This window comes from Trachypithecus francoisi, unplaced genomic scaffold (genome assembly GCF_009764315.1).
Source record: "Trachypithecus francoisi isolate TF-2019V2 unplaced genomic scaffold, Tfra_2.0 Lachesis_group13, whole genome shotgun sequence".
In the NCBI taxonomy this organism is placed as follows: domain Eukaryota; kingdom Metazoa; phylum Chordata; class Mammalia; order Primates; family Cercopithecidae; genus Trachypithecus; species Trachypithecus francoisi.
Window position 1 is genome coordinate 116981426 of NW_022681458.1, and position 27946 is coordinate 117009371.

The 27946-nt window shown below is 50.6% G+C and overlaps 1 protein-coding gene and 2 pseudogenes across 1 annotated transcript in view; 1 reads left to right on the plus strand and 2 right to left on the minus strand.

Annotated features, from left to right (window-relative positions):
- Window positions 1–5194, minus strand: part of LOC117094237 — a 107189-nt pseudogene extending 101995 nt beyond the window's left edge.
- LOC117095273 overlaps window positions 1–27946 on the plus strand; it is a 1129150-nt pseudogene that overhangs the window by 284174 nt on the left and 817030 nt on the right.
- The window catches only part of LOC117094238 (SH3 domain and tetratricopeptide repeat-containing protein 1-like), a 409070-nt gene continuing 403342 nt past the window's right edge, over window positions 22219–27946 (minus strand). The window contains 3 exon segments of the mRNA XM_033229423.1: window positions 22219–23078; window positions 23456–23601; window positions 25598–26830. Of these exon segments, the coding sequence (XP_033085314.1) occupies window positions 26774–26830 (57 nt within the window). The 3' untranslated portion in view covers window positions 22219–23078; window positions 23456–23601; window positions 25598–26773.

Here is a 27946-nt window from a genome sequence, read left to right on the forward strand (position 1 = left end):
CGTCTCTCCACGCCTCTCCACCCGGGACAGTGCTCCCTCTTTCCCCATTTTCATACCTACTACACAAAGCGCTTAGTAAAGAACTATCTCAATTCATGACGCGCACAGCACAAAGGACCGATGTCGCTGCCAAACATACCCTGCAGTCCCAAAACGAAGCAGCAACCCCCAGTGAAGGAAGAATGAGAGGCTGCTGGTTGTAATTTTAAATCTCACAACTCAATGTCTTTGCACTTTTCTGCTTTGTTGGTTTCAAGGGCTTATTAAAATTAACCCCCCTACTGGATATTGAAGAAAGAAAGCAGGACGGTTGTGCAGGCTCCGAAGAGGCAGAGCCCTCGTTCCACGGCCACCGCTGTCTTTCTACCCACAGCAGACGGGTTAACAAATTAGTCTCCCTTAGAGGGCACTGTTTATGATCATCGCGAACAAATGGATGCAATTGCTTCTTTTGAGATGTAGCAAGTTTGGGCCCTCAGCAGAAAAAACAAACAAACAAACAAACAAAAAAACAGGGCACTGGCACAATAGTCATAACCTCTGCGTGACACACACACAGAAGGAAAATTAAAGCCATGGAGGCGAAGGCGTTCGGAAAGGGAAGGTGGAAGCAGGAAGGACGCCCACAGAATAGAGTGGTCAGAAACCGACCACGTCACCAAAGGGCGCCTTAGACGGTCCAGAGGACAAAATGCTCCTCTTTCCAGGGTAAACACCCATTTGCCAAACTAAGCCAGTGACCGCAAGCAAGAGTTTGCTTTTTTTTTAAGGCGTCGAGTAACGATGAGAAGAGCAAGAAATGAGCTTAATAATGGGACTGACAGGGCCCTGGGCTGGTGACTCAGTTGATGTGCACAGCATCAAAACCCGGGTTCCTCAATGCGCTCCCTCTGCAGTTCAGGACAGCACTATAACTCACCCCATAAATCACTGCTTAAAAAAGCAGTTCTAAAAAAAGAGACGACCCATTTGAAAGCAGCTGGAGGAGGACGACAGAGAGTGACTCTCAGAATCCAACTGCTTGTAGCCTCAGAATCATAACAAGAATATGAAACTAGCGGGTCCAGTGTGAGGCAGAACAGAGATGCTGTCACGGCTCTCAGGGGGCTGAGCGGGAAGCCCATGGCTCAGTCCCCACAACGCCCTAATGGTGCCCGGAGCAGCCCACAGGCCTGTGTCCTTCGTGTGGGTTCACCTTCCTAGTTTCCTGGGTACATTCAATGTATAGCCTTTATTCGCCAAGAAAAGAACATTCAAATCAAACTACTGACATAACTGAAGGACTCTTAACACTCCAGTCCACACGTTCAAAAGCCCACAAATATCAGTGCTGCCACTGTGCAGGTAACAATGTTTTCGATGCATCATGCACGTAACCAGTAACGATGTTTTCATGTTTTCCCTAGCCATCTCACTCAGGATACTTAAATATCTGTGACGACTTGACACTTAGTTATCTGTGACTTTCAGATAGATTTCACAAGGCTACCTGGCCAAGAAGGCCTCACCCTCCTGATCCCTGGCACAGGCGCCCCTACGTGCCCCTGGGGCCTGGGGCGCGCACTCTCCATCACCTCCCGCTCTTCAATGTTAAATGTCCTCCGGGGGCGCCCGCGTCGTGGGCCCAGGCTCGGGCCCCTCCAGGAGAGCCGTTTCCACATTGCAGGGCAGGGGAAGCCCAGAACCCGCGCCGCGGCGCCGCTTACGTCCCGGAGTTCCCGCTTTCTGGTCCTTCCCGTCCACGGAGGCTGGCGGGGAGGGCCTGGGACCCATTTTAGTTTTCAGTTTTGTCACGAGCCGGAAGGTGACAGCACATGCCAGCGCAAGAAACCCTTTTTGTAAATCTTCCAGCGGAAACGCGAGGGGCTGCCGGACCGCCTCGGAGACGCTAGATGGGAACCCAGAGCACCCCCGCCGCGTCCTGCATTGCAGCAGCCGGGATCCCGCCCACACCGCGCGGGGCACGAGGCGACAGGAGGTGTGCGGGGACCCGGCCGTTTCTTTCTCGACATGCTGCGTGGTGGCGTGGGGGGGAGTTGGAGGCCGGGGGGCCACTTAGGAAGTGATCGCGCTGTACCCTCGCTTCGGAGGGGAAGCCCGGCCCCGTCCTACAGCTCAGACGCAGAACGACCCCCGAGGGCGCTCCAGGCGACCCCCTCTGCCAGGCTCCATTTAAAACATAAACCGGAGGGGATGAAAAGCTCACTATCTTCCGGATGGAGGTTCCTACCGCCATGTCCCTTCCTCCTCCGCCCCACCCGGCAAGGACCCCGGGGCTGCCTTGCCGGCTCACGCTGCCCCGCATGTACCCCTGCCCTGCCGCTCCCGGACACCAGCTTCGACCCAGTTCTCCCGATCGCTTCCCCGCTCTTCTCCCCGGTTCTTCCCATCGATTCCCCATCTTTCCCCGGGTCCTCCCGTCGCTCCCCCACTCTTCTGCCCTGTCCCCCCATCCCCTTCGCCCTGTTCTCCCTCTCTCCGTCCGTCCCTCCCTCGCCCTTTGGAGGGGGGCGCGCACCTTGAGCATCCCCGCCGCTGGTCAGCACGCCGATGGCCTTGCCGGCCCCGGAGAGGTGCTCCAGGAACTTCCGCAAGGAGCCCTTGGGGGCCCGGGAGTCGTCCGCGTCCATGGCGAGGAGGCCGAGGGGAGTCGTTAGTCCGGGTGCGTGGCAGGCAATGGGGACCCCGCCCGCGCGCACCGGACTCGGAACTGCTGCCCCGCCCGCGCCGCCGCCCGGCGCCAGCGCCAATGGGCGGTGAAGGGCGGGGCCCGAGCGCACGGGAGGGGCTGCGGGGGCGGGGGCGCGGCTCCAGGCAGGAGCAGGGAAAGGGGAGGGAAAGCACAGAGGCTGGCGGAGGAGGGAGGGGGGCGGGTGTGGGCAGAGCACCTACGCGGGAGTCGTCGTATGTGGGGGCCGCGCTAGCGGTGGGGGAGGTCGCAGATGCGGGGGTACTGCCACAGGTGGGCTGGGTCCCTGCGGGTGGGGCCGCGTTGCTGGTGTGCGAGCCTCGCGGGTGGGTTGGAGGACTCTGGTTGGGGGCTTTAGAGATGCCTGGAGCGCCACAGGTGGGGGCAGGGGCAGCGTCCGGGGAGGGGAGACCGCAGGGGGGTGAGGTCACAAAGTTTGCTGGGTGCGCCATGGCGGGGCGGAATAGAACGCGGGGAGCATCTCCCGGGGGGCAAGGGAGACCGTGAGTGGGCGCGAACGCCGGGGCGGGTGGAAACTCCGCACTTGCTGGGAGCGCCCATGGCGGGGCGGGATGGAATTGGGGCGCGGAGACCCTACCTGGAGGCGGAGGCTCGCGGCAGGCCCGGATGCTCCTGCTGTTGTCGGCGCCGAGCCCGGCCGCTCGCACAGCTTCTTGTTGGCCACAGGATTCCTCCGGGGACTGCGCTGGGAGCCCCGGGGCGCGCCTTCCTCCATCCCCGCCCCCACGTTTTCTCTGCAGCCTGAAGTCGGGAAGGACGCACGGAGAGTGGATCCTTCAGGTGGTGGGAAAAGCTGAGCGCGGCGGACTTAGCTATGACGAAACTGAGGTTTCCCAGGCCCATGGGGGCTGTGGCACTCCTGGGCCACTGGCCCGGCCCTTTGGGAGAAGAAGCCTTGGGGTGGAGGAGGGTATCGGGGCGCGACCCTCAGAGACGCCTGGGCGCGCGAAAGTCAGAGTGGGGTAGGAGGAGGCGCAACAGGACTGGCCTGGCGGGGAGGCGGGACGACCCTTCCTCCCCACGGACACGCGCGCTGCTGTACACTGTGCCGACCTTGGCTGACTTCACTGGCCAACTCCACGTGCTGAAATATGCACATGCAATGCGCTGTGCGGTTGTCCATCCACAGCTTACCAGCCTGGTGCCAGTTACCCTGCGAAGAGAGAGGGGGCAGCCCCCACAAAAGCATGGGCTTATGGGGCCCCGGTTCCTTCAGTGCTCACCCCACGAAGTAGGGCTGCCAAACGGCCCCACTCCAGGGCTTACCGGAGGATGGTCCTGCGCAGTGGGTGTTTGTTGAACAGATAAGAGACAACAAAAGAGACTAAGAAGAGGTTTGTTCTATGAACTCTTGAAAGTGAAGCAATCGCAGAGGAGAGTTTTGCCAAAGGGCAATCCTCGGGAAAAGATGGCGAGGCATGGATTTTTCTTGGATGTGTGCCTCATCCTGGGGCTCATCCCGCTGAGCATCAAATATTCATTGCAAAAGAGGAAAAAAAACATGCTGTGGACAATGCTGGATGTCTGCTCTCCCCCATGGCCAGAATTAACGGGGAAATTCCTAATCCCTCGTGGTCCTCAGAATCTCCTGTCCTATGCACACCCCCACTAAACCACTGAAGTCCAGTTTCTGGGAGCGCAGCCAGGGAATGTGTATTTTTAATCAAACCACCTAGGTTACTCTGATGAGTGCAAAATCAGAGAGCGCTGCTCTCATGCACTGAGACTGAGCATTATTCTAGTAATAAAAAAGGAGAGGAGTATCCTGGGTGTCTTAAGGTGGCAGTTGAGTGGCCTTTGCCTTCTGGCGGGCAGAAAAGCAGACCGAGGCTCTAAGCACCTGCACCCACCGCTGGGCTCAGGATCTGTGCTGGAGAATAGAAGGGCTAATTTAATTATTCATGCCTTTTTAGAGCATATTACATGTGGAGAAGGTGGGGCACACTGAGTTTTATTTCAACCAAATACCCCTTATCTCCTTATACAATTGATATTTTTATATTGAACATTGGGGATGGGTCATTTGTCATCAGATTGTCTATAATACAGAAAATGATAGACACAACCTAACAGTTCAAACATGATGAGTTAAATAAATAATGGTAAAAATAGACGCTACAATAATATTTAGTGCTGTTACCGCTACGAAGATAAGTGTCTACTGACATGGAAATGTGTTCAGGACATATAAATAAGTGAAAAGGCAGGCCTAGACACAGTGCGAGCCTGTGCGTGCGAGTATGTGTGTGTATGAGTCTGCATACATGTGTAAATGTTTCTGAGCATTTTATTTCCTTTCTTTTGTTTAGTATAGGTAATGCCATTTTTCTCTCCGATGAACAGGTATTGTTTAGGGAATAAAAATAGTTAATTAAAAACAATAAAATTTAGAGTGTCAAGACCCCCAAGGTTACGGATTTTGTTCAAAAGTTTGTCTGTATATAAGGGCTTGGGTCAGGATGCTCACTGACGGTCCTCACACATCTGTTCTTATGAGTTTGGCCCATTGCTCAGTCAGTCAGGGAGTTAACATATATTAATATATACCTGTACGTAAGATGGAAAAGAATAGCTATGACTCTTTTTTTTTTTTTCACAAGTCATGTATTTTAATGGTGCTAAAACTAGAGGTTTGCTTTTTTTTTTTTTTTTTTTTTACATACTTGGCCTTAGCAATGAATCCTCTAATTCAACAGGAAGATATTCTCATGTGCGTCCGTGTGAAGAGACCACCAAATAGGCTTTGTGTGAGCAACATGGCTGTTTATTTCACCTGGGTGCAGGTGGGCTGAGTCCGAAAAGAGAGTCAGCAAAGGGAGATAAGGGTGGGGCTGTTTTATAGCATTTGGGTAGGTAAAGGAAAATTACAGTCAAACGGGGGTTGTTCTCTGGTGGGCAGGAGTGGAGGTCACAAGTTGCTCAGTGGGGGAGCTTTGTGAGCCAGGGTGAGCCAGGAAAAGGAATTTCACAAGATACTATCATCGCTTAAGGCAAGGACTGGCCATTTTCACTTCTTTTGTGGTGGAATGTCATCAGTTAAGGCGAGGGAGGGCATTTGCAATTCTTTTGTGATTCTTCAGTGACTTCAGGCCGTCTGGGCGTATACTTGCAAGTCACAGGTGATGCTGTGGCTTGGCTTGGGCTCAGAGGCCTTACAGATATTACATGCCCTGCTGACCCTACAGCTTCTACCCAGTAGGGCCTGAGGTGTGTGTTTGTTCTTTCTTGTCCTCTGACAGATGACTCCAAACTGTGGCCCACACCAGCACACAGTTATACCCCAGGAATGATTACTCCTTGGCCAGGAGTGCAGGCTTCACTGGGCCCTCTGCCCCAGGGGCTCTCCGCGGCTGCAGGAGGTGTCTGCTCAGGGCTTCCATGTCTTCTGAAGGCTCAGGCTCATCAGGGTAGGAGCTGCTTCCACGCTCGCTTCTGTGTTGCTGGCAGAATTCTATTGCTTGCAGGCTGTTGGACTGAAGACCCCAGTCTCTCCGTAGCATCAGCTTCAGGCTACCCTCTGCCCTGGGCAGGGGACTGGCTTTGCCAGAACTAGCACCTATCAAGAGGCAGGGGGAGAGTTCCAGTGGACGGAACCTGCAGCCCCTCCCAATCCAATCTCAGGAGAGACCGCCATCTCTTTTGCCTAGTTCTATTCATTAGAAGTGAGCCGCTGAGTCCAGCCCTCTTCGAGGGTCTGGCTGTGAACACTAGGGGCAGGGACCAAGGGGAGCCACTTGGGAGGGGAGGTGCTGCCTGGGACCTGCCTAAGACAAGGTGAAGGAGAACATGCCTAGGGACAGACGCCCTTCCCACTGCCCCTCTGTGGTGAGTGCAGGAGTTGCGGATGTGCCCTAAAGGAGTTGTGGCATCCCAGGAGGGAAGCAGCTCCCAGCCATGAGGGCACCATGACCCAGTGCCCCAGCATGTCGGGCTGCACATTTCAGGGCTACCTGAGCTGCAGCCTCTTCCCCTTCCCTGCTGTCTCTGCCTGTGCATGGAGTGGGCATCTCAAATCTGCAGAGGCCAAACTGAGCTCAGGCCTCTGCACACCCGCACCATCCCCCACCGCTCAGTCTTCCTCAGCTCAGCTCCTGGTGACTCCATCTTTCCAGGGGCTCAGGCTGAAGCCTTGCAGTTCTCCTCCACCCCGGCATCTAAGTCCCTCAGGAAAGTCCCTCTTGACTCTTCGTTGCATCTGGAGCCACTGGGGCCAAGCCACCACCTCTGACCTGGACCGGAACCGGCTCCCTCCCCTTCCCCTGCTCTGCCCCCACCTCCACCCCTCCTCCATGCCTCAGGTGTCCTCAACTTCAAAGTCAGGGTGCACCTATCAGGATGTAATTCAGGCATCTTCTCTGCTGACTCGGAGTCACAGGCCCCACACATGGCACACTGGCCTGTCCTCTGCTCCCTTCAGATCCTGGTGCTGCCCAGAGGCCCATGCAGGCACCCGACAACCTCAGGCCCAGCCTGCTCTTTCCTCAGCCCAGACCCTCTCTCCCGACCCACTCTGTCCACCTTCCTCAGGTCTGTCCTGCAACGTCTCCTGCATGGTGAGGCGTCCGCAAATCACTCTCTTAGACATTTTGGGCTCCATGCACACTCCTGTTCCCTCCCTGCTTCTCTTCAAACATCTTCATCCGTGTCACACATGGGGGATTTCACCTATCTGCTGGGCTTCTCCAGAGGTCCCCCTGCTGAACTCTGAATGCGGTGGATTCAGAGATCTTTGACTATTCCCTGCTGCACGCCCAGGGCAGGACAGAGTGAACCTATCATGGGTGCTGCTGATGAATGAAGGAAGGAAGGAATGAAGGACTGAGTGAGTGAGCGAGTGAGTGAGTGAAGGAGCAAATGAGTGAGTAAATGAGTGAATGGGTGAGTGAGTCAGTCAGTGAATGAGTGAGCGAGTGGATGAGGGAAGGAGTAAATGAGTGAGTGAGTAGGTAAATGAGTGAATGAGTGAACGTGAGTGAGTGAGTGAATTGCTGAGTGAGTGAATGAGTGAATGAGTGAGTGAGTGAATGGGTGAATGAATAAGTGAGTAAGTGAATGAATGAGTGACTTAGTGAATGAGTGACTTAGTGAATGAGTGGGTGAATAAGTGAGTGAGTGAATGAGTGATTGAGTGAGTGACCGAAGGAATAAATGAGTGATGAGTGAGTGAGGGAATGAATGAGTGAGTGAATGAATGACTTAGTGAATGGATGAGTGGGTGAATGAGTGAGTGAACAAATGAGTGAATGAGTGAGTGAATGGGTGAGGGAAAGAGTGAGTGAATGAGTCAATGAGCGAACAAGTGAATGAGTGAGTGAAGAAGTGAGTGAGTGAATGAACGAATGAGTGAGTGAATGAGTCAATAAATGAGTGAGTGTGTGAGTAAAGGGTGAGTGAATGAGTGAGTGAGTGAGTGAATGAGTGAAGAGGTGAATGAGTGAGTGAATGATTGAGTGAGTGAATGAGTGAATTAATAAGGAAATGAGTGAGTGAGTGAATAAATGAGTGAATGAGTGAATGGGTGAGTGAGTGAAAGAGTGAGTTAGTGAATGGCTGAGTGAGTGAATGAGGGAATGAATGAGTGAGTGAATGGGTGAGTGAATTAGAGAGTGAATGGCTTAGTGAATGACTGAGTGATTGAGTGAGTGAATGGTTTAGTGAATGAGCGAGTGAATGGGTGAGTGAGTCAATGGGTGAGTGACTGAATGGGTGAGTGAATGAGTAAGTGAATGAGTGAGTGAGTAAAAGGGTGAGTGAATGAGTAAACGACTGAGTGACTGACTGAGTGAGTGAATGAGTGAATGAGTGAGTGACCGAGGGAATAAATGATGAGTGAGCGAGTGAATGAAGATGAGTGAATGAATGACTTAGTGAATGGATGAGTGGGTGAATGAGTGAGTGAACAAATGAGTGGGTGAGTGAGTGAATGGGTGAGGGAAAGAGTGAGTGAATGAGTCAGTGAGCGAACAAGTGAATGAGTGAGTGAAGAAGTGAGTGAATGAACGAATGAGTGAGTGAATGAGTCAATAAATGAGTGAGTGTGTGAGTAAAGGGTGAGTGAATGAGTGAGTGAGTGAGTGAATGAGTGACGAGGTGAATGAGTGAGTGATTGAGTGAATGAGTGAATTAATGAGGAAATGAGTGAGTGAGTGAATAAGTGAGTGAATGAGTGAATGGGTGAGTGAAAGAGTGAGTTAGTGAATGGCTGAGCGAATGAATGAGGGAATGAATGAGTGAGTGAATGGCTGAGTGAATGAGAGAGTGAATGGCTTAGTGAATGAGTGAACGAGTGAGTGATTGAGTGAGTGAATGGTTTAGTGAATGAGTGAGTGAATGGGTTAGTGAATGAGCGAGTGAATGGGTGAGTGAGTCAATGGGTGAGTGAGGGAATGGGTGAGTGAATGAGTAAGTGAATGAGTGAGTGAGTAAAAGGGTGAGTGAATGAGTAAACGACTGAGTGAGTGAATGAGTGAGTGAGTGAATGACTTAACTAGTGAATGAATAAGTGAGTGAATGAGTGAGTAGGTCGCTCAGAGGAGATGAGGACCGGAGCTGCCCTCTGACTGCTACAGTAGACAGGAGCTGAAGGAGGAGTCTGAAGGGTGGGATGTGCCCACTCGGTACATATACCCTGCTCCACACATCCCCAAAGAACCCAATCTCACCAGAGTGGTCTCTTGAGAATTATTGGTAAGAACCTTTTTTCTCAATATTTCATATATGCAGGATGATTTCTTTCTTTCCTTTAAAAGGCCAATCGTTTTTTGGACTTGGAATTCTCCACTGCTGGTCCACGCCACTGTTTTCTCACAAAGGGGCATCCCCCGAGTTGGAGAAAGAGTCATTCCCAGGAATGGATAAAAGCCAGAAGGGCATCATCAGATGGGGCAGCTTCTCCTATCATCCTCCCCTTCCTGCTTGGGTTACCCTGAGTGACTTGGTTTGGAGGTCTACAAAATGCGGACATATCAAATTTGGATAAAAGCCTAAGCAGTTGAAGAGGTTGCAGTGCTAGCAGGAAGGTCTTTGGCTCCCGGCACCCTCCTCCCCTGCAGTCTCTGCTGGACCCAGGACTCTGACTCCACCTTCGGCCTTGGGGGTTTCCTCCCTTCCTTCCCAGCCACTGAGCCGCCTTGGGCTAATTTGCAACCTCAGAGGCGCAGCCCTCCTCCTTTCCTCCTGTCTCTTCCTCTGTTCCCACTTGCCTTCTGCTTCTTTTGGGACTTTGGAAAGTCCAAGAATAAGCAAAATCGTAGACCAGAAAGCACTGCCTTCAGCCCATTCCCCTCCCACCAGCTTCCCTTCAGATTCCTTGATCTTTCAAAATTATTTTGCTTTGTATCTAGATGCTAAGCTTTATATAGAAAACAGGTGGAGTTGATTTCTCGGCCGAGTACAGTGGCTCACACCTATAATCCCAGCACTTTGAAGGCTAAGGTGGAAAGAGTGCTTGAGGTCACATGTGTGAGACTAGCCTGAGCAACACAGGGAGACCTCGTCTCTACAAAATTCAAAAAAAAAGAAAAATTAGCCCGGAGCGATGGCACATCTGTAGTCCCAACTACTTGGGAGGCTGAGGCAGAGGGATCACTTGAACTCAGGAGTTTGAGATTACACTGAGTTACGATTATCTCATTGCACTCCAGCTTGAGTAAGAGAGTGAGAGACTGTCCCCTAAGAAAATACAAATAAAAAGTGCTGGAGTCCATATCCAAGCCCACAGTCAATTGCGACATGTGGATCTTTTATTTTTATAATCCTCCTCTCTTGTCTAAGTGCCAAATGACACTCCCATTGTGTGTAACTACTTCCACCTTTGTCTGGCTTCTCTTTCTTTATGTATTAAGAATCACGTTTCATAGAGTTCTGAGAAATAATAAATAAATCAGCTGTGTGCCGTGGCTCATGTCTATAATCTCAGCGCTTAAGGAGGCTGACATAAGGATTGCTTGAGATCAGGAGTTTGAGACCGGCTTTGGCCACATAACGAGATCCTGTCTCTACAAAAAATAAAAAAATAAAAGAAAACATTAGCAGGACATGGCACACCTGTAGTCCCAGCTACTCAGGTGGTGGAAGCCTGAGGATTGGTTCGACCCTAAAAGGTTGAGACTGCAGTGAGCTGTGATCATACCACTACATTTTGGCCTGGGTGACACAGTGAGACTCTATTTCTAAATAAGTAAGTAACTAACTAAATAAATTAATTAAATTAAATAAATAAAAACAGGTGGAAGCTTCCCAAGACTTTGATGCGGAAACAAGTTGCCCTGAACCAATTAAAATTAGTATCTAAAAACTGGAAAGAAATGAAAGAAGAAAGTTGCATTATTTCTGTAAAGTATGAGGCCATTACAAGTTTTACTTTCTCTAGGACATTTTCTCAGTGGTGTCAACTGAAGTCCACTTCACAGAATGACTTCATCTCCTGAGCACGTTGGAGAACGATGGTTAAAGAGACTTCCTGGCACTGCCGATACTTTTAGTGTCACATGGAAGCACCGAGAGTCATCTGTGTGAAACAGGTGGTATTACAGCGAAGACATTGTTCTTTCACGAACGTCATCGGAACATTTCCCTAATGACTAGCGTTATGTCAGAAAATAAGCGGAGAGAGATAGTTCTTTTTTTTTTTTTTTTTTGAGACGGAGTCTCGCTCTGTCGCCCAGGCTGGAGTGCAGTGGACGGATCTCAGCTCCTGCAAGCTCCGCCTCCGGGTTTACGCCTTCTCTCGCCTCAGCTCCCGAGTAGCTGGACTACAGCGCCCGCCATCTCGCCCGGCTAATTTTTTGTATATTTTAGTAGAGACGGGGTTTCACCGTGTTAGCCAGGATGGTCTCGATCTCTGACCTCGTGATCCGCCGTCTCGGCTCCCAAAGTGCTGGGATTACAGGCTGAGACCGCGCCGGAGATAGTTCTTTACTGGCAAATAAGTTACCCAAATTCCCAGTTAGAAAGACAATCATGATTTTAGCCATGTCAGATGAGGTCAGATATGCCCTATGCTTCAGTGATGGAATGTTACCTCTGAATAGATTAACAGGTATCTTCCACAGCCTGTGACCTGTCGCTGTGTACAAGCTTGAATTCATAACTACCAGCCCTTGAAGCTCCCTTGCTGCCCACGCTGGACTGAAGTGGCTCCCGACTGAGGTATTCAAGGGAAAACTCACTGAAATATTTGAAACCACCGCCATCAACAAGAATGCTCTTCATGTGTGCCCGGATGCACACGCAGAGCGTTTTCTTTTTTCTTTTCTTTTCTTTTTTTTTTTTGTAGATGGAGTCTCACTCTGTCTCCCAGGCTGGAGTGCAATGGTGCGATCTCCACTCACTGCAAGCTCCGCCTCCCGGGTTCATGTCATTCTCCTGCCTCAGCCTCCCGTGTAGCTGGGACTACAGGCGCCCGACCCAGCACCCGGCTAATTTTTGTATTTTTAGTAGAGACGGGGTTTCACCGTGTTAGCCAGGATGGTCTCGATCTCCTGACCTCGTGATCCGCCTGTCTCGGCCTCCCAAAGTGCTGGGATTACAGGCTTGAGCCACCGCGCCCGGCCGATAGTTCTTTACTGGCAAATAAGTTACCCAAATTTCCCAGTTAGAAAGACAATCATGATTTTAGCCATGTCAGATGAGGTCAGATATGCCCTATGCTTCAGTGATGGAATGTTACCTCTGAATATTGATTAACAGGTATCTTCCACAGCCTGTGACCTGTCGCTGTGTACAAGCTTGAATTCATAACTACCAGCCCTTGAAGCTCCCTTGCTGCCCACGCTGGACTGAAGTGGCTCCCGACTGAGGTATTCAAGGGAAAACTCACTGAAATATTTGAAACCACCGCCATCAACAAGAATGCTCTTCATGTGTGCCCGGATGCACACGCAGAGCGTTTTCTTTTTTCTTTTCTTTTCTTTTTTTTTTTTTTTTTTTTTTTTTGTAGATGGAGTCTCACTCTGTCTCCCAGGCTGGAGTGCAATGGTGCGATCTCCACTCACTGCAAGCTCCGCCTCCCGGGTTCATGTCATTCTCCTGCCTCAGCCTCCCGTGTAGCTGGGACTACAGGCGCCCGACCCAGCACCCGGCTAATTTTTGTATTTTTAGTAGAGACGGGGTTTCACCGTGTGAACCAAGATAGTCTCGATTTCCTGACCTTGTGATCCACCCGTCTCGGCCTCCTAAAGTGCTGGGATTACAGGTGTGAGCCACCGCGCCCGACCTCAGAGAGTTATCTTGTTAGTTGTATACGCCAGCATCTCGCAGGAGCTTTTACCTTCTTTGGGTGTCAACTTTGAGATTCTGATGTAAGCCACAGACCTCTTCCTCTGCCTGCAAGAACACCCACCCACAACCACCTGTTGACTGGTTTAGAGAACTCCTGAGCCTACAGCTGCGTCCACCTACAGGAGGAGGAGTGAAGCCTAGACCAGGGACAGGGTCAGAGCTGCGGTCACTCATCCAGGGGTGGACAGCTCTGCATTCTTGGGAGGGCCGATACCCTCTTCTCTTGGAAGGCCAAGCCCAGAGCCTAGATGGTCTTTGAACCCAAATAGACTTTGTGGTCTAGGGAATGAGAGACACATTCACCAGGGGAAGAAATTGGGGATCTCGGTCCTGAGTTTATGGGGCAGACTCTTGCCATTTTCCTCCCCCTTTCCCTGCCATGCCTTATTTGAAAAGAGGTCACTTCCATTTCAGTGAGCCAAGATAGAGCCACTGCACTCCAGCCTGCGCAACAGAGTGAGATTCTGTCTCAAGAAAAAAAAAAAAAAAGAGATCACTTCAAAACTTCCCTGTTCAAACAGTTGACCCTTGAACAACAGGGTTTAAACTGCGTGGGTCACTTGCTTACACATGGATTTTCTTTCACTTCTGCCACCGCTTAGACAGCAAGACCAACCCCTCCTCCTCTCCTCCCACCTCTTCCTCCTCAGCCTACTCAATGCAAAAATGAGAAGAACCTCTATGATGAGCCACTTTATGAATAGTAAACACATTTTTGTTATGATTGCTTTCCTCTAGCTTACTTTACTGTAAGAATACACTATACAATACATATAACACACAAAATGTGTGTTAACTGACTATCTGCGTGATCACTGAGGATTCCACCCAAGAATAGGCGATTAGTAAGTTCCTTTTGGCTAGTCAAAAGTTATTGTCCGAATTTCAACTGTGTGTCGGGTTGGTGCCCTTAATCTCTGCATTGTTCATGGGTCAATTGTATTGCTTAAGAGATGGTCATTGGAACACTCTTTAGGGGCTATTTCTTTGTTTAAAAAAGATTTTGCCACGATGGGCCACTCATTTAGGGCCCTAGGATTCCTCACTTCTGAGCTCCTGCTGCCATAGACCAAGTGCTGATCATTTTTGTTGCTCAACGTACTTGTCACTTCCATCCATCACAGGACCCACGCTGACCTTCCAGGAGCTGCTCCTTCCACTGCCTGTGATCCTGAGGGTCAGCACGTCCAGTCAGGCCAAGTAGCGAGATCAGTTCTCTCCTCTGCCCCAGTTCATGGATGGGCACAGGATGCAGGTGGTGGGGGTAGTCCACCCGGTTCCTGCTAATCCCACTGGATCATCAGGTGGGGAGAGTCAGCTTGCATAGTGAAACCAAAGAGAGCCGCGAGATGGAGAGTGAGAGTCAGAAACCAAGAGAGTGAGATACACACACACACACACACACAAAGAGAGAAAGAAAGAGGGAGAGTGAGAGGGACAGAGAGAGAGAGAGAAAAAAAAAGTCAGAGAAGCAGAGACACAGAGAGACATAGAAAGATGGAGAAAGAGATGAGAGGAAGAGAGAAACAGAGACACACACAGAGTCCTAAAAAGAGACAGAGAGAGACAGAGCAACCAGGAGAGAGACACTGAGAGGGAGAAACAGAGACAGACAAAGTGAGAGGCAGAGAGAGATGGAAAGAGAGATGGGGAGAGGGACGGAAAGAGAGAAGCAAAAGCACAACATTCCTTGAATTGCTTCTCCCTGAAGTCACCATTCTATTTCTGCACTTCCAGTCGCCACCAGGAATCTTTCTAAGTCACCTGTCCTCCTTCCTTCCTCAACTTCCTCACGCACTCTTACTAAAACCTCCTGAAATCTGCCTTCCCAATGACAACTCCTCCTTGAAATGTCACCACTGACTTCCAAACAACCAGCCAATAAAAAAGGTTTTTAAAACAATGACTTCCACCAGTTACTCAGTTTTACTAACGGTTATGGTGCTGTTTCTTAACACTTCTCTCGAAAATCTTTCTCTTTGTTTTTTATCTCTTTGCATGAATTCAAATGAAAATAGAGCACATATTATAGTGAATATAGACTCTACATGATGTTTTGTGCATACCTTATTATTAGTGATAAACACTGTATAAGTAATTTATTTTTGTCATTTCTTTCTTACTATGGTTTGAAAGTGTCCCCCAAATTTCAAGTGTTGGAAACTGAATCCCCCATGCAGTAGTGCTGAGGGGAGGGATCTTTAAGGGGTGATCAGGTCATGAGCGTTTCAACCTCGTGAGTGGACTAATGTTGTTATTGGGGGAGTGGGTTCCTTATCAAGGGTTGGTCTGTTACAAAGGTGAGTTTGACCCCTCTTACTCCTTCATGCTCTTACCCTTCCACCTTCCTGTGGGATGACACAGCACAAAGGTCCTTGCCAGATGCCCAACACCCCTTAACCTTGTAGTTCCCACTTCCAGGACTGTGAGAAGTGAATCTCTGTTTTTGTAAATTACCCAGTCTCAGGCACTCTGTTAAGAGAAGCAGAAAACAGGCGAAGAAAAAATGTTTTAGGATCCTCTTCCCTCACAGTTGCAGTGAGAAGTTTATAGGTTTGTTTTGCTTTGTGGAAGATAGAATGCTAAATAGTAGGCATAATTTTGAAGGTTTCTCTTTCCATCCAAATATTTGATTCATTTTAAAATTTCTGTTACACTGAGTTATTGACTGTCATGTGCGTCCTTGTGCAGAGACCACCAAACAGGCTTTGTGTGAGCAATAAAGCTTTTTAATCACCTGGGTGCAGGCGGACTGAGTCTGGAAAGAGAGTCATCGACGGGAGATAAGGGTGGGGCCGTTTTATAGGATTTGGGTAAAGGAAAATTATAGTCAAAGGGGGGTTGTTTTCTGGCGGGTAGGAGTGGGGGTCACAAGGTGCTCAGTGGGGGAGCTTTTTGAGCCAGGATGAGCCAGGAAAAGGAATTTCACAAGATACTATCATCCCTTAAGGCAAGGACCGGCCATTTTCACTTCTTTTGGGGTGGAAGGTCATCAGTTAAGGGTGGCACGGCATTTACACTTCCTTTGTGATTCTTCAGTTACTTCAGGCCATCTGGGCATACATATATGTGCAAGTCACAGGGGATGCGATGGTTTGGTTTGGGTTCAGAGGCCTGACGTTGACCTTTGCTTCTGATGCCTCAGAGACGTCTCGAAGAAAACCACGGAGGAAACCTCAAGTGTCATGTAGTCTGTCTTATCTAAGTGCCCTCTGGACTTCGAGAAGGCTCTTTCTGTGAACCAGAGAGCTAACAATGTAGCCCAGCTCAAGACACTTTCTTGGAAAAGCTTTCAGAACATAGCCATTCCTGGGGAGCATCACAGCGTTTAGACTTCACAACAGGCACCAGAGAGCAGTCAGAAGGCCATGGAATATTTTGCCTGAATTCCTTCCAGCATTGTGTTCCAGGAACCTTGAAACTCCCTCTCCCTCCACGTGGGTCTTAGGTTTCTCTTTCCAAACCCAAACAGACTTGTTTTTAAACAATCCCCAGGAAGATGATGTCTTATCATTATATATAGTTGAATTGTAAATCTTCTAAATTCAGAAAGAAAGAGTATGGAAATAATTCAGAAGCCCTTGAGTTTTTAGCGAGAAAACTCTGCAGTGAGGGGGGGGATCTTTTTATGTTGCGAATTCCCGGCGTGGTTCTTCCACACACGATCCTTGCTTGTGTCTCTCTCCAAGCCTGTCTGTGAATAACCCACTCATCCTTCCAAGCTCAACTAAAACGCCATGTGACAGAAACAGTCGGTTCAACATCTATCTCCTCCTCCTCTTCTGAATAAGGCTCCGCACTAAATGCTTCATTCTCCAGCTGTCTTTGTGCACCCATGTGGCCACGTGGGTCCACTCTGGCCCATGTGATATAAGTAGAATTGTTGAGCAGCAGGACGTCCAAAAGGACTCCTTAAAAGGAGCCAAACTACTGAGTATGGCTTTTTTTTTTTTCTTTTTCCTGCTGCTTTGAATGCAGCTGTGATTGCAGGAACAAAGCTACCCTCTTGGGGCATGAGGTGATCTAGAAGATACAACCACCTTCAGTCAAAGTGCCTGAGGGAATGATAGGAGAAGCTGGACTCTCTGATAAGATCACAGATCCAGTGCCCTGGGGAGGATTGCCTGCCTTCAGATTCCTTTCATGTGAAAAGACAGACCTTTATATGTCTGAGCCTCTGTTAGCTTGTGTCTTCTGTTTTATGCAGCCAAACTTAACCTTAACTGCCACACACCATCTACTTATATTTTATGATGCTCTCTAATCTCTTAGGTAATTGTGTCCCCCCAGAAACCTATGGAGAGCTGAAGGGGTTTTAGGATCTTGGAATCCACCCTCTTCCTTTGGTACAAGAGGACAAAAGCCAGAGAGCAGTGCGATGGCTGAGGCATGCGAGTGTAAATCAAAAGATACCTGAGACTGATCTCAATCCATGTAAAAGTTAATTCTGCCAAGGTTAAGGCCATGCTTGGAAGAAAAAAACACGGAATCACAGAAACAGTCTGTGGCCTGTGCCTTCCTCCCAAGATGATTTTGAGGGCTTCAGTAGTGAAAGGGGAAGGGTGGGCTGAAGAGGAAGGGTGGGCTGGAGGGAAGGGTGGGCTGGAGGGAAGGGTGGGCTGGAGAGGAAGGGTGGACTGGAGGGAAGGGTGGGCTGGAGGAAAAGGGTGGGCTGGAGGGGAAGGGTGAGCTGGAGGGGAGAGAGGGAGCCTGTGTTCTTCCTCAGGTTGCGAGAGAGCAGATGGGGAATCATCAGTTATTTCTTCATCTCACATGTGGTAAATCAGTCCTTTACATAAGATAAGGTGAACATAGACCAGCTTCCTGTGGCGATATGTAACCCTTTATCTGTAGCTATCTGCTTCGGAACAAAAGGAAAGGCAGTTTCTTGCATGATTCAGCTTCCAGCTTAATGTTTTTTTCTTTTTGGCTGAGAATTGGGCTCCTGAGGCTTTATTCTTCCCTGCAAACTCTATTGTATGTGAAAATTTTGTTCGGGGTCTAAAGTTGTTTACTTACTCCAGCTACATCCCTTAGCTCAATTTCCATTTGGAGTGGCTTCTGGAAGGCTGGAATTGAAATCCACCAGGGCCCATTTCAAGGTGTTCCCAACATCGCCTGGGAAAAAGGAGCCCGAATGCGCTTGCCTGTGGATGCAGGTCAGTCATCATAACGCACAGAAACAGCGTTGACCTCAGCCTGGAGCCATTGTCCTGAAAGGGGATTCTTCCCAGCTCGGGCCTGAGACTGATCCCTGAGAAGCGGCCCCTCCATCCCTGAACCCTTCCTGCTTGTGTCTCCTCACTTCCTAGTGATCACGGCATTCAGGCTCAGAATGCTGCAGGCCTATCCCACTGGAAGCTGCCGAAGTGCTTCCTACCACACAGGACGCCTGGCACAGCAGCAAGATCAAGGGACCAGCAGGGAAGAGGCTGCAGTCATTTGGGGGAACAGCCTGAAAATCACCTGGAGCCTGGTGGCAGGTGGTCCCACCTCCTCTCTAATATTAGGTCCCAGAGAAAATGACAATATGAACAACTCATGTCACCATTATTAGCAGAATCTTTTTCTTCTTTCCTTAGTTTTTTGTCATTAAATTGAGCTCAATATGCCTATTTCTTTTTTTTTTTTTTTTTTTTAGAGAGAGTCTTGCTGTGTTGCCCAGGCTGGAGTGCAGTGACGCGATCTCGGCTCACTGCAAGCTCCATCTCCCGGGTTCATGCCATCGTCCTGCCTCAGCCTCCCGAGTAGCTGGGACTACAGGGGCCCGCCACCATGCCTGGCTAATTTTTTGTATTTTTAGTAGAGACGGGGTTTCACCGTGTTAGCCAGGATGGTCTCGATCTCCTGACCTCACGATCCGCCTGCCTCGGCCTCCCAAAGCGCTGGGGTTACAGGCGTGAGCCACCCTGCCAGGCCTATAGGCCCATTTTCTGCTTTTAATGCCACCAATACATGAAAGTCCAGAACTATTTCTGTAAAAAATAGTTTCATTTTCATTATTTTATGTTTCATTACATTAATTCTATTATTTTATTCTCTTTGTATTTTTTAGAAGAACTTCAGCGTGAGAGGGGCTATGCCTGCTGCCTTGTGGCTGCAGAAGGAGAGAGAAGGAGTCTCTCTAAAAAGGGGTTACAGGAAAGCCCTGAGGCGAGATACTCACTTCAGAGGGTTCAAGACAAGGACACTCACTTTGTTCTGTGCGGTGTGGAGACAAGGGTGAGCGCTCCTCAGTGGCACCAACTGGTTCCCTCTTGTCCTCAGCTGCCAGTGCCCTGGGACATGTCATTTGGACAAAACCCTTTTCCATGTCCTGCCATCCATTCCACGGAGGCAGGAGAAAGGGGTCTGGAGGCAGGAACATAAGGCCTATTCACCCTGACTTTGGAGAACTAAATCAAATGGAAACTCTTGGGCTATGACAGGAAATATCCTCTCCATTTACACAGGGCATCCACCGAGTACATGACTTTGTCCTTTGACTTCATCCTCTTCATTTACATAGGGTGCACACCAAGTAACCAATGGAAAGCTCTAGAGGGGATCTGAACCCCAGAAACTTCAGTAACAGGCTCCCTGTGCTCAGGCGCTCCCACCCTGTGGAGTGTGCTTTCATTTTGCGTCAGTCTCTGCTTTGCTGCTTCATTCTTTCCTTGCTCCATTTTTGTGGTGTGTCCAATTCTTGGTTCAAGGCATCAAGAACTGGGACACGTTCAACCAGTAACATTACCTTAATATCTTGGTTTAAAACTGAATTCTGCTTTTCATCTGTTCACCTAGTTTTTAGAAAATGACAATGAAATACAACTTGGAACTTACCACAGCTTAATACGAGGGTCACTATGAGCTATACAACAGGTTTGATGCTTACAAGTTTGCAACATTTTTTATTACTCTTTCATTTACAAACTACAGTAAATATTTTATTTTTTATATTTAATTATGAAATATATGACACATAAGAGTCTATAAAATTTGGGTGGGCACGGTGGCTCATGCCTGTAATCCCAGCATTTTCGGAGGCTGAGGCGGGTGGATCATTTGAGGTCAGGTCAGGTGTTCAAGACGAGCCTGGCCAATGTGGTGAAACCCGTCTCTACTACAAAAATACAAAAGGTGAGCTGAGCATCACGACAGGTACCTGTGATCCTAGCCACTCAGGAGGCTGAGGTGGGAGAGTTGTTTGCACCCAGGAGACAGAAGTTGCAGTGAGCCGAGATCGTGCCGTTACACTCTAGCCTGGGCTACCTGAGCAAAACTCCACCTCAAAAACAAAAAAATAAACAAAACTGAATGCATAATCCGATAGATTAATAATTGCACTGATGTCATCATCCATTCGCATCGAGTGTCTTGAAAGACTACAATATGCCCTTCCTTGATCACCTGGATCTTCCTTCTTCACCCAGACATAGGACTAACGTGTTAATGTTTGTCTTGCTTTTCATAAGCTTTATCATTTCTGTGTGTATTATTAAGCAATGTCATATATAATGGTTTGTGAACTGTATATGGAATAGCAGTGCATTTTTCAGCAATTTCCTTTGTTCACTGTAATTTTTCATTGTTAATACTTCTAACCGCAGTTCATTTTCACAGCTGTATCATATTCCACAATGTGACTATGGCAGTCTTTTTCTTTGATACAGGTGCATATCGATGGCTTTCAAGTGTTTTCTATTTCTACAATCACCCCCTAAATATTCTTGTCCCGTATGTGTCTCTTGGAGAAGATAGTGCAAGGGCATTTCTGGGGCAGACATGCCTGAGAAGGCAAGTGTGAGGCCACAGAGGGCCGTGCCTAGCTTTTTATGAAGCACAGTTTCTTTTTTTTTTTTTTTGAGACGGAGTCTCGTTCTGTCGCCCAGGCTGGAGTGCAGTGGCTTCATCTCGGCTCACTGCAAGCTCTGCCTCACAGGTTCATGCCATTCTCCTGCCTCAGCATCCCGAGTAGCCAGGACTACAGGTACCCACCACCACGCCCGGCTAATTTTTTTGGATTTTTAGTAGAGATGGGGTTTCACCATGTTAGCCAGGATGGTCTCGATCTCCTGACCTCGTGATCCGGCCGTCTCAGCCTCCCAAGGAGCTGGATTACAGGCGTGAGCCACCGCGCCTGGCCAAGTTACAGTTTCTTAACAGGAGCGACAGCAGTGGATACTTTGCCAGTAGTTGATCTTTTCCAACTCTGGGATTTTTGTGGCTCTGCTGAATTTGTTTCTTGAATTATTGGATGTATCCACAGTACTATGTTTACTTATGTTTTGTAACTTTTTGCACGTGGACTTATCTTCCTTGGAATTTTATGTGCGGAGATATTTTGAGGACAGGATTGCATTGTTTCAGCAAAGATATTCACTCACATGGGGTAGAGTGAAGTTAGCAGCCGCCTGGTGCCACGTCGATTTGACCCATGCTCTCCAGGCCTTCCAGCATGAACTCCTGGAGGACTGTGTCTCATCGGTTCTCAGGGTCAGTGGTTTTCCCTCCACCCAGCACCAATGCAGGGACAGGTGCTCTCCTTGCTGCTCCTGCTCTGAGGTGGGCTTTTATTGGAAGTCTAAGATGTCAGATTTCTGACCTCATTTTGGAGAGACATCCGGTTTTGTTTCTGATGTCCCCTCCTCTGTGCAACTGTCCAAACAGAAAAAAAATCCCACTTTGGTTCCTGCCAATTCTTTATTGACTGCTGTGGATTCCATCCTTCAATGCCAGCTCAGTAATGCACTTACAAAGATGCATTTTTATAGGTTTTACCCAACATCTCAGTTGTTTTTGTTGGGAAAGCTATTTAGTGTCCCTTATGTTGAAAATTGGAAGCTGGCAACACCGTATGTAGAGAGCTGCTCTTACCCCTTTCCATCATCATCATGCTGGGTTCAGGCCTTCTTTTCCTCTGTGATTAAGCTGCCACAATGGGCCGGGTACGGTGGCTCATGCCTGTAATCTTAGCACTTTAGGAGGGCAAGGTGGGTGAATCACCTGAGGCCAGGGCTTCAAGACCAACCTTGCCAAGTTGGTGAAACTCCGTCTCTACTAAAAGTACAAAAGATTAGCCCGGCATGGGGGTGCATGTCTGTAATCTCAGCTATTCAGGAGGCTGAGGCAGGAGAATTGCTTGAACCAGGACCTGGCAGGTGGAGGTTGCAGTGAGCCGAGATCATGCCACTGCACTCCAGCGTGGGCAACAGAGTGAGATTTTGTCTCAAAAAAAAAAAAAAAAACTATATATATATATATATATATTTGAAGTTTTATCCAATGAGAGCAGGTGTTCCAGAAGACCTCATCTAAATACAGAATCAGAATGGGGGGCCCATGTCACACCTGCCATTTTTTCATCTTTGCAGCTGGGCTTTTCTTGTCTTCTCTGCTGGACTCTGCTGTTTCCCACAAGGTCTTCAGAGAGTCTGCCCTGAATCCTACAACCAGGAGATGAGAAGCACAGAGTGACACCAGCAGGAGAACATAAAGATGCGGTGACAGTTGTCCTCCTCCAGCAGAGTCCAGAGCAGTGCACTCCTACCGCTGGTGCCCTAGCGAAGACTGGGGCCAACAGGCCCGATGATAGTCTAGGAGTGCTGCAGTCAGGGTCCCCACAATGGGCACCCAGCCTCTGCCCTTGCACTCTGCATGAGCGTGACCATTGTCACCTCAGAGCCCCTGGGTACAGATCAATGCATCTTATCAGAGCTGCATGTGAGGAAGGACCACGTGAGTCCCAGGAAACAGCTGAGGCCCTGCAGGGGGAGGTGGCCAGGACCGAGACCTGATGCCTCTGTGGAGAATCATCTGTGGGTGTGGGTGGCACTGTGGGGTCAGTGCCCGGGTTCTGCTGCTCCCCCTCCTCAAAGATCAGGGCCCGAGCAGGGGCTGGTGTGTGTGTGTGGCACCTGGAACTGCAGGGCCACCACTTTTGTGTGAGGCCGTCATGGAGACCTGAATACGGTGTCCTGTGCAGACCCCACCCATCCATTGGCCCCAATGCCTGGCCAGCTTCTGCCAAGATGAGAGGGTGAAATTTGGAAGGTGGTTGTAAGCTGAAGCCTGTCCCCCGGTGGCTGACATACAGTGGTGACACTCCCTGTGTGGGGGAAAGAAAGAGAGATCATAATGTTATTGTGTCTATGGAGAAAGAAGAAGACATAAGAAAGTCCATTTTGATCTGTACTAGGAAAAATTCTTCTGCCTTGAGATGCTGCCAATCTGTAACCCTAGACCCAACCCTGTGCTCACAGGAGCATGTGCTGTATTGACTCAAGTTTTAATGGATTTAGGGCTGTGCAGGATGTGCCTTAGTCAAAATGTGTTTGCACGTCCTGGACTCCAGGCTGCCAGCTGCCTGTCCAGGGTCTGAATGTCCTACTGTGACCTGTTTCCTCACCTGGCCCGGAGGACAGATAGGGAAGGCTTGTTTTGAGGATTAGGCAGGGTAATCCCAGTCAGCCCTCATTAGCTTACCTATCCTCCAGGTCTTTTTGATTTCTTTTTTCTCTTCTTTGTTATGAAACTCTGGAGAATTGTCCTCCAGCCTGTCTTCAGCTGGGGAGGTAGAAAGGTTGGACGATGCCCTTGACTTCAGGGCCCCTTCTGGCTGCCCCTTCCTCCTAGGGTTTTTAAACGCATATACTTAGCAACATACCCTGTACCTGAGAGAGCTGCAGAGAACCTCCTGCGTGTCCAAACCAGAACACTTTGTTCCCTGACCCCGGGCGCTCATCACACCCCAAAGCCCAAATACTTTCAGGTGGCCAGCTTCAGACAAGAGTCTGAACTCAATGCTTGTTTTCTGAGGTCTACACAGGCCCGTATGATGGGGCTACCTCCATTCTACCCTATGCCCCCCAATCCATTAGGGGCCTCAAACCCAGTGATCCCTAACTGGGAGCAAGTTTCCCCAGGCAAAGAAAGCAGCCCTCCCTAGGATGCTGGCCTGGCCATGTCCCAATGGACATCAGTCCTGGAGCAAGAGGTCCAAGGCAGGGAGTTTCACCCCCCATTTCACCAGGTGTGGTGACATTTCTGGGTTCCTAGCCTTCAAGATGGGATTTCTTCACTGTGCCACAGTGTGGGAAACCGAGGCACAAGGCCAGTGAGCAGTAAAGAAAGAAAACCTCTGTGACTAGGAAACGTGTCACTTGCCCAGCACAGCCGCTCCAGGATAGCACCCTTTGGGATGTACCGTTGAGCTGTTCCTGGCACGTGGCATGGCACTGGTGTGGAGGTCAGCAGCTTGTGGAGTTGGGGGAGGGGGTGTTGGCAGGAGCTGGTAATTTTGGACCCACCATGGGGAGGAAGGGGACATTGGCCCTTTCCCCACACCTTGGGCACAGCAGCAATTTTCTTCTCTGATGTGTGTGGGCACCAATGCCTATGTGGGTGTGGGTGCGTCCTCCCCTTTTGTTGATGAAGAACCTTCCTGCAGCCATTGGGGTGGGTATGGGCACCACACGTGCCTGGCAGCAGGGTGGTGCCTGCGGAGGCTTGGCTACTGTATGTCTCCCTGCCACTTCCCCAGGGGAAGCAGGCCCTGTGCCCTAGTGTCCCTCATATCCAGTCCCTCACATTCTTCACTTGGCATCTCTGCCTGATTCTCCCAACTCAGCCCCTGCCAGGTTTCTCCAAACCATGTGGGCCCTGGGATGGGATTAAAGGAGGCAGCAACTGTGCTGCCTGCCTCTGCCTGAAGTCAGGGATCCCTGGCCGCTACTGGCATCTGGTGGGCAGGGTAGGTGGGGAGGTCATGGGTCAGCTTTTCCACTCCCTAGCCTGCACTGGCTAAGTCACCAGGTGTAACTGGCCTGGAGGCTGATCTGTGTCCTCCACAGTCCCTTGATGCATTATATTGAAGCTAATCCTTGTGTGAATGACTTGAGCTGTTGTTACCGCCCAGATGAAACCAGAACCGGAAGACTGTTGCACTTGGACCCAGAGCCTGGGGCTGAGGCTGCCGTGACCACCCTGTTCTCTTCCTTCTGGGATCCCCAGGAAGCTCCCAGGACTGAATGATCCCCATAAAACACAGTGGCCAGGATGGGAGGGCTGGAGGTCAACTCCCCCCTGCCCCTGCCACCACAACCAAGAGGCCCCCATGGAGGTTGGCCCTGAGCTGTGGGTCCCTGTGGGATGCAGGTTCCCACGGATACTTCAGGGGGTGAGCATGGGTCCTCCTGGCTGACGGGAGCCTGGTGGACACTGGGTGTGTGGGGCCTGTGTAGGTGGGTTGGACAGCACTGGGCCTAGCCAGGGAGCCAGGGACTGGTGTGGCCTAAGTGGGTAGCAATATGTTGCCAGAACAAAACTACAGTGCAACCAGCCCAGCTGGTAGGGATAAGGAGGCCTGCCTAGCAGGACCATCCACCCCTGTCCTGGCCCCAAGCCCAGACGGCCTGCCTGTACTGGACATTGCCTGGTCCAGGAGGCCTGCCTGGGCATGTGGGTCAGGGGGTGTGTCCCTGGGTTCCAGGCTTTGGTGGACCCTTGGGAACTGAGCATCCTCTGGGCAGGAGGAGGGCCCGCGGTCCACTGTTCGCATGTGCCCCTGGGGGTGTGCCCCCACCCCAGCTTCTCAGCCCGCACGGGGACGTGGCCAGGGCTCCTCACCTGCTCTGTGGCTCCAGCTCTGAACAGCTCACTGGTGACTCTGACAGCTTCCTCCCCAAAACATGGGTCCTCGTCTGTGGGAATGGGGTGTCCCAGGCCCCCTGCAGGCAGGAACCCACCCTCAGCTCCTCTGCTGGGCTCTCCTGGGCTTTCTTACCTACTGGCTTGTGAGAGCCGGTTGGCCAAACATGGTGTGCTGTGTTTATCTTGGGCTCTTTCTTAGTGTGTGGTTTCTGTAACTACTGCCGTGTAGATCTTCTATATGAGTTTTAGGTAGAGAATCTTGCCCAGCCAGAGGTCCCCCATCCCAGAGAGCCTCCACTTTGGCGCCCCCGGGCTGGTCCCGCCTGTGCTCCGCTTGGTGTGAGTGTTGAGTGTGATGGATCCACGTGGCTACTTGACCCTGCATCTCCTTCCTCCTTGTTGCTGAGGCCAGTTCTGTTCTCTCTTTCTCCACCTGAACTGCATCTGAAGCCAAGATGAAGGATGAGAAGTGGCTGCTAAGAAGGACCTTCCTGCAGCGAATCTGCTGTGAGGAGGCTGCGCTGGCCCAGCCTGTCATTTCCTTCTCTAAGCTCATTCCAGAGGTCGGCCAGGGGCAGCCTGTGCCTCCTTCTCTTGTGGTCCGTGAATCAAGAATGGATTTTATATTTCCAAATGGTTGAACAAATCAAAAACTAACACTTCATGACACTGAGAAGCTTCCATGTCCATAAGTAAAGTTTGATGGGGGCTGCAGTCATGCCCATCTCTTCACAGGCCACCTGCAGAAGGCTGCTGTGGTGCAGCCATGGCAGAGTTGCGTCCTTGAGACAACGATCAGTTGGCAAAGCTGAAAATACTGACTCTTGGCTCTTTAGGGAAACAGTTTCCAGTCCCTGGTTTAAGGGCTGTGTGGCAGGACCCCAGGATCTTGGTCAGCTTGTTCGTCACTCAGGACCTGCTGTGGCCTTCACTAGTATGTCTGCAAAGTCTGCGTGCTGTGGTGCCTCTCATGGGAGCGTTGAGCTCTGTCGTGCTAGATTTCAGGGTGTCTGCCTCATGGTCACCTGTGTCACCAACAGAGACCCTGTGGCCAGATTCAAACTAGCAGGAACAGTTGATCTTTGGCAGCAGGGATACCTTCGAGCTGAGCTGCCCCACCCTGAGGTGGTCCCATGACACCCACTGTCTGGGTCAAGGTTGGGGCAGGGCTGGTGTCCTGAACTGCCCTGCGATGTGGATCGTAATAGCCTGGGGGGAGAGAGGGTTGCTATGACTCCCCACATCGTAGGGAGTGCCTCACCCCCTGCGATGTGGATCGTAAGAGCCAATTACTCCCCCCTGCAATGTGTGTCCATTATTAGCAGTCTCTTTTGTTCAGGATATCAGGAACAATTTCACAGGTTGCGTGTACACAGTCTGCGACAGGACAAAGAATACCATCCTCTGCACCTCCGGATATTAGGAACCATATCACACAATAGGTGTATACCTTTTGGGAGATTTGGGGTAATGTCCTCATGTGCCTGTAGTGTGTGCAGCAGCTAGTGAGTGGCAGGCTGAGCCAGGACACACCTAATCCACCCCATCCCAGGGCTCACTCTCACGTATCGACTAAAGGGGACCCCATTTTAGAGGCAATCGGCAAGGATGCCCATTTACCCCTGCCTCTCCGCCAGCCTTCCAGGCCCCATCCAGCCCAGCTTTCTCTCCCACTCCTCTGGGCCCCGGGTCCAGAGCCTCCTATACAAGGAGGAGGGTGTGGCCTTGGAAAGACAGCCGCCCTTGGGGAATTCCGAGGGGGCCTCCCTGTGGGAAGCTGGCCTGGGCTGACAGCACCGTCACGATGAGGCCCAGAGGGCTGTGCACGAGAAGGAGGTGAAGGAGGCCTCTGCCCCTCGACCCCAACCATGGACTTTGGCCTCTCAGGTACTACTTGGCCCTTTCCTTCCTCCTGGACACGCGGAGTGGGCGGCAGGCTTGACCAAGAGAGATAAAGGGCCACTTCTGGGAGGCCCGTCCCGTGGGTCCCAGGTGAGCCCCCGAGCGGTGGGCAGCGTCCCTCTGGGCCTGACACCTGGCACCTCTCTGTCTGGCTGGGACTTGGGAGACCACAGGGACCGCTTCTGACCACCAGGTGTTGCCAGCACTGGGCGGGGGCCTCCCGGGCAGCCCCAGGCCTGTGGTGAGGGATACGGGGCGGGGTCTTAGGGCTGCGCCAGCTCCTCTTGTTGTTCTAAGGCCCCCAAGATCTCGGTCCCTGGACTGGAGCGCCCTGGCCCCTCAGCCCATAAGGAGCACTGACCCGGTGCCGGTGCAATGCGGAGGAGGGGCGGGTGCCTGCTGGGCAGAGGGTGGAGACACCCC